At 38.3% G+C, this 6,735-nt stretch overlaps 1 protein-coding gene across 1 annotated transcript; it reads left to right on the plus strand.

The window, feature by feature from the left end:
- Positions 1–468: 468 nt before the first annotated feature.
- Positions 469–1,364, plus strand: LOC138225504 (trace amine-associated receptor 13c-like). The gene is made up of 2 exons (XM_069185777.1): positions 469–784; positions 1,010–1,364. The coding sequence occupies exons 1-2, from the start codon at positions 492–494 to the stop codon at positions 1,362–1,364; spliced, it is 648 nt and encodes a 215-aa protein (XP_069041878.1). The 5' UTR covers positions 469–491.
- Positions 1,365–6,735: the final 5,371 nt, after the last annotated feature.

The following is a 6,735-nucleotide window of genomic DNA, read 5'->3' on the forward strand; positions in this document are numbered from 1 at the left end:
TTTTTTTCTAAACATATCACAACGGTAGCTACTTCTCAGGATAATATTCAAATAAAGAAGAACAGCAGATTAGATCTCTAATGAAATCTCTTGGCTCTTCACCGCATCTTAATTAACCAAAAGAAATACACTGGTTCCCACAGGCAAGCTCAGTAACAGCAGGAGGGGCTACTAGAAATACTTTATAAATTGAGAAGCAAAGAAGATACTAGCAAAACTTGAAAGATAAAACGAAAAAAGTAGCATTTTTAAGGAAGAGGAAGTGGAATTCTGATATCCTTTCAGCAAGATCTTTCCAAGATTTTTTTATTTAAGATTTTCTTTTTTCTCATATAATGGATTTAAATGAAGTAGGTGGATATCAAATAGTGCAGTACTGCTTTGCTTCCGACAATACATCTTGCACAAAAGAAACTCGATCCACAGCTGTTTACGTAATTTTATATGTTTTCTTTATATCAGTGGTGATGCTGACAGTGTGTGGAAACCTGATGGTGATCATCTCTATCTCTCACTTCAAGCAGCTCCACACACCAACTAACCTCCTCCTGCTCTCTCTGGCTGTGGCAGACTTTCTAATAGGGCTGATTGTGATGCCTTTTGCAATGATCAGATATATAGAAACCTGCTGGTATTTTGGGAAGATATTTTGTATGATTTTCTTCTCAGTTCTCTTAATTCTTACAGTTGCTTCTCTTATTAATGTTGTTTTCATAAGTATTGATCGATATGTTGCTGTGTGTGACCCACTGCGATATTCTAACAAAATAACAGTTAATGTCATGTGCCAATGTATAATATTTATATGGTCATTCTCTGTACTTTACATGTTGATGATTATTATTGGTAATATTAATTTTGTAAACTCTGTAGGTGAAAATGTCTGTCTAGGAGAATGTGCTTTTGAAATCAGTGCACCCTGGGTGATAGTTGACAATATAGCTACTTTTATTTTGCCTTGCTCTGTTATGATAGCGCTATATATGAAAATATTTATTGTTGCCAAAAGGCACGCACAATTGATCAAAATGATAACTGAGCAACTGACCTATCAAAATGGAAGCAATGGTAAAGTTTCCAGAAGATCTGAAATTAAAGCAGCCAGAACATTAGGAATCGTAATGGCTATATTCCTCACATGTTACTTGCCATATTACATTGGCAGTCTAGTTCAAGGAGATTTTAGTTACTCTTCTTCAGTTACTAGTTCATTAATATTTGTTGTCAATGTAAGCTCTGCAATTAACCCTATTATTTATGCTTTGTTTTATCCGTGGTTTCAAAAGTCAGTGAAAGAAATATTCAAATTCAGGATATGTGATGGAGCATCTGATCTAATTAATTTGTTCCCTGAAAATCACTGATTTTTGCATAATAAACATTAGCATGTCTTATGTAAATGTATTTGTTTATGTCCGTAATTCAGACATACTAACGAAGGTTAAAATATAAAGGAACTGGAAACAGCATTTTGCAAATGTGCATGTGGTTTTTCATGGAAACATGTTTTCTTCCAATGATATGTTCTTTCATTTTAATTGAATTAAATATATACATTAACTTGATAAATTAATTTTTATTTGGCTTTAGAATGTTAATGGAAGGCAAATGAATACATAAAATAATTTATTTGCCACATTGTTCACATTTTATTATTGAGTAATATTCTATATATTCTATATATTAATGTTTCTAGTAAATATACTCATCTGACTATATGTATTTAATCAACTTATCATTCATGCCTAACCATGAAGCACATGTGATTTTGACTATTGAAATACTAAATTAAAAAATTTTTAAAAAATACCTTCATATATAAATATATAAAAAATATTTCCCCACCTATCCACACAGAACAAAGCCATTAACTACAGATGCAGCCATTCAAAATGCACGGTACAAACCCGTACTGCGGGCAACTACGCACTAGCCACTGCGCCGTAACACGGTAAGTGATTGGCTGGCCAAAATGACCAACAGGGGCACTCGTGGTGCATTGGTCAGTAGAGAAAAGATTTAATAATTTAATCTCTTTACTGTGCACATTTTAATCCGCTTAGTATTGAATATTTATATGAAATTTTACCACTAAAGGGAAATTTTAGTAGCTGAGCATAAAAAGAAGAGGAGCATAACGCATCTGAAGGTCATAAATGATATCAATTTAGGAACATAAACATATTACTGTATGTAAACTGTACTGTATATGGCTGGTCTTGGTAGTTTAAAGAAAAAATACACACCAGTCTTTCATTTCTCCCTAAACATTTTAAGCATTTAAGATTTATGAAATGGTCCGCAAATATGCGATTGCTGTATAGAATGAATTTTAATTAAAAAAAAATATTTAACAAGAAAATTAAGCTGTTTACGTTTCTCCGTCTGAGAATATAGTCACTCATTGCTATGCAACGCAGAATCACAGCCACTAACTAGCAAAGAGAGGACATTAGCTAGCCAATATGATAAAGGAATACATTATTTTTTTGTTTATTTCTTTTGCACATTTATTTGAACATTTCCATCGATTGTACAAGCACTTGGAAACTGTCCAAACCCTAGTTCGTTTTCCATCTGATAATACATCTTGCCGAAAAGAAACTCGATCTGCAGTTGTTAATGTAATTGTATATGTTTCAGACTTTCTAATAGGGCTGATTGTGATGCCTGTTGAGATGATTAGATATATAGAAACCTGTTGGTATTTTGGGAGGATATTTTGTATTATTTTCTATTCTGTTCTCTTCATTCTTTCAGTTGCTTCTCTTATTAATGTTGTTTTCATAAGTATTGATCGGTATTTTGCTGTGTGTGAAACATTGCAATTTTATAATAAAATAACAGTTAATGTTATGTGCCTATATATAATATTCATTTGGTCATTCTCTGTATTTTATGTGTTGATGATTGTTACTTTTAATATTAATGTTATAAACTCTGCAGGTGCAAATGCCTGTCTAGGGGAATGTGTTTTTGAAATTAGTGCATCCTATAGTTGATATGTTAGCTACTTTTATTTTGCCTTGCTCTATTATGATAGCTCTCTATATGAAAATATTTATTGTTGCCAAAAGACACGCACATGTGATCAAAACTGTTACTGAGCAACTGACATATCGAAATGGAAGCAACACTAAAGTTTCCAAAAGATCTGAAATAAAAGCAGCCAAAACCTTAGGAACTGTAGTGGCTGTATTCCTTCTGTGTTTCCTGCCCTATTATATTGGCAGTCTAGTTCAAGGAGATCTTAGTGTCTCTTCTTCAGTAACAAACTCATTAATTTTTATTATAAATACAAGCTCTGCAATGAATCCTATTATTTATGCTTTGTTTTATCCCTGGTTTCAAAAGTCAGTGAAAGAAATATTAAATTTCAGGGTATGTGTTTGAGCATCCAATCTAATCAATTTGTTCCCTGAAAATCAATGAATTTTGCATGCATACTAAACTAAACATCACTTTGTTTCATGTAAATGTATTTCTTTGTATATAACCATTATTCATACACGCTAAATAAAGTAAAAATAACATAGGAGCGGAAAAAGAGTTTTGCAAATGTACAGATGCAGCCATTCAAAGTGCGCGGCACAGACACGTACTGGAGGTAATTGGCTACAGCCTCGTGCATTGTGACGCGCGATGACTTAAAATACCGCGGTACGTGATTGGTTGACCGACAGGGGCACTCGTGGTGCGTTGGTTGGTCGTAGAAAGATTTAAATGTCTTTACTGTGCCTGTTTTTGTATTGAATATTTATGTGGAATTTTACCACTGAAGGGAAATCTCAGTAGCTGAGCATAAAAAGAATAGGAGCATACTGTAACACGTGTGAAGGCCATAAACGATATTAATTTTGGAACATAAACATACAGTATATGGCCCTTGAGGTGCCCCTGTGTTACCCTGTGAGACCAAAGTCTCACAGTCTGTGGTCTGCCTGTCTGGTAGTCAGTGATCCACAAGGTCATGGAGGCATCGACTTGCATCTCCTCCAGCTTCCTCCTTAGAAGTAAGGGCTGGATGGTATTGAAGGCACTGGAGAAGTCGAAAAACATGATCCTTACAGTGTTGCAAGCCCTGTCCAGGTGTGAGTAGGCCCTTTGCAGCATGTAGATGATCGCATCCTCCACACCAACACTGGGCTGGTAGGCAAACTGTAGGGTGTCCAGTGATGAGCTGACCAGGGGTCTCAGGTGGGATAAGACCAGCCTCTCCAGTGTCTTCATGACGTGAGAAGTCAGTGCAACTGGTCTGTAGTCGTTGAGGACAGAGGGGCGCCCTTTCTTTGGTGCCGGGACCAGGCATGATGTCTTCCAGAGCACCGGGACTTTCTCCAAGCGCAGGCTCAGGTTGAACAGTCGCTGGAGCACTCCGCTCAGCTGATCAGCACAGGCCCTCAGAACTCTGGGACAGATGTTATCTGGTCCTGTGGCCATACCCTGGTGCAGCCTCTTCAGCTCCTTCTTCACCTGGGCAGCCATGATGGTCAGCCTGGCCTGGGGGATGGTGCTCATAGTGCTTTCAGTGCTGCAGGTGTTAATGGCGGATGTGTTGGAGAGTGGCAGCTGTGGGGGATGGGTAGGTGAGTAGCTGTCGGGGGTTGTAGCTATAGGCGGCCATGTTTGTGGGGGGATGGAGGAGGTGTTGGGCAGTCGCAGCTGTGAAGGGTTAGGGAGCGTGTGGCTGTGGGGGGATGGGTGTTGAGCCACAGAGGACCCAGAATCAAACCTGTTAAAGAACTGGTTCAACTCGTTGGCCATCTCCAGATTCCCCTCTGTTGCACCCCCAGCCTGTTTGAAGCCAGAGATCTCTCTCATGCAGCTCCATACATCCCTCACCCTATTCCTTTGCAGCTTGTCCTCTACCTTCCTCCTGCAGGCGTCCTTGCTCTCTCTTAACTTCTGCTTTAGCTCCCTCTGTACACGCTTGACCTCTTCCTTATCCCCCCTCCTAAAGGCTCTCTTCTTGTCATTCAGAAGAGCCTTCAGGTCGCTGGTGATCCAGGGTTTGTTATTGGAAAAGCAGTGTACGTCTTTGGTGGGGATGGTGTTGTCTACGCAGAAGTTAATGTAGTCAGTGACACAGTCCACCATGCTGTCTATGTCATCCCCATGTGGTTCGCACAGCACATCCCAGTCGGTAGCCTCCAGAGCACCACGTAGATCCTCCATAGCCTCCTGAGACCATCTCCTCACAGTCCTCATGGTCGCAGGTTGGCGCTGGACAATAGGCGTGTATAGTGGTGATTGATATAAAGAATCCGAATAAAAGATAAGAGCTACATCATCGCACGACTTGTAGTGTCTCAATAAGTAGATTGTTTTTTTTCCATTTTTTTGGAACTGTTTTAATTTGTTTATTCTTAAATTTGATAAATATATTGATTTTCTATTTCAAAGACAAATAATCCAAAGTTCAACATATACAGTAAAAGAAATGAACTCATTTAATCCACTGTGACGTACTGTATAACACATTCCTGTATGAAGAGAAGCTGATGATTTGCCAACAGAACATCAAGTAGAAAATTGAAAAATTACTTCACTAACTCAAGGGAGAACCTTTAACAGGCCCATAATGTTGTATCCTTTAATACACCTGACGATTTGGATAACATTTGCCTTTGGAATTCAGTTGTTTTCTCTCTCTCTCTGACTCCGCACAGGGTCATGCTGTACTTCCATTTATCTGTAGCAGTTAGAGATGCAGGACAATTTGAATTGCTTAAAGTTCTTTCTTTACTCAACCAGTGAAGTAATTTCACACTTCTCAAGTTAATCCATTGTGTATTTGGGTTGTTGGCACATCATGCTCTGCCCTTTACACAGGAGGGTGCTGTATGTCAGGGATGGATGAATTGGGTGATGCCGAGTAGCAGTCTGAGGTAGTTAGGCCTCTGAAACGCCTTGTTTGTAAATACTGTACATAGAGTAACTTGTGTGTTATATGTTTGTTTTGTGTGTAGTCTAGTTTGTGTCTTGTGTCATTGTAATAAATATTTGTTTAACCAAGTGTGCCTGAATTATTACTCCTCTCAACAAGTTGGGGTTTATGAATACTTATTTTAATTATTGACTATACCATTCGGTCAACTCCTGATTTTCACCAGTTTCGTAACCATATATTTTCTAAAAAATTCGAAAAAACCACGGGAGGGTGTCTAGACCTTATCGGATGATCCAGAACAATAGGCAATAGCCTATTATCTATTATCTATATAATGAATATAAATAAGTTCAACATAGGGGACACTTTTAACCTTAAATGTGAAACAAGTACAGGAGATCACAATAAACAAATTAAGGAAAATTTGTTTAGGATGAAGGAAACACTTTACTCGGGGTAGTGGATAACCTGCGGACACCCCTGGCTGTGTTGCAATAAGCAGCTTCATGACTGTAACACATACACTGAATTTCTTTAAAACTTTTAAAACCAAAGATTGCAAACCACTTCACATATAAGAAGGTGCACAATTAATCCACTCCTGAAGTACAGAACCCTGAAGTGTGATGGGGATATCAAGATGATAGCAGGGGAAGACTTCTCAAGAGTAGCAGCCCCAGGACACAGTAAACCAAGTAAGCAAGTGAGAAATGACTTTTCTGGTTGAAGAGAGGAAGAACTTTAAGCAGGCCAGATCATTCTGCAGAAATTCATGCTGTACTGCATGTTGTGACACCATGGGGTTGATGGTGGAGGATGTGTTCCAAGTGGGTTCACAGGAATTG

This window comes from Lepisosteus oculatus, chromosome 2, assembly GCF_040954835.1.
Source record: "Lepisosteus oculatus isolate fLepOcu1 chromosome 2, fLepOcu1.hap2, whole genome shotgun sequence".
Lineage (NCBI taxonomy): Eukaryota > Metazoa > Chordata > Actinopteri > Semionotiformes > Lepisosteidae > Lepisosteus > Lepisosteus oculatus.

Coding starts and splice junctions, on each gene's coding strand:
- LOC138225504 (XM_069185777.1), top strand. CDS start 492: ATGGTGATCATCTCTATCTCTCACTTCAAGCAGCTCCACACACCAACT. Junction 785..1,009: donor AAAATAACAGTTAATGTCAT/GTGCCAATGTAT, acceptor TGTTGCCAAAAG/GCACGCACAATTGATCAAAA.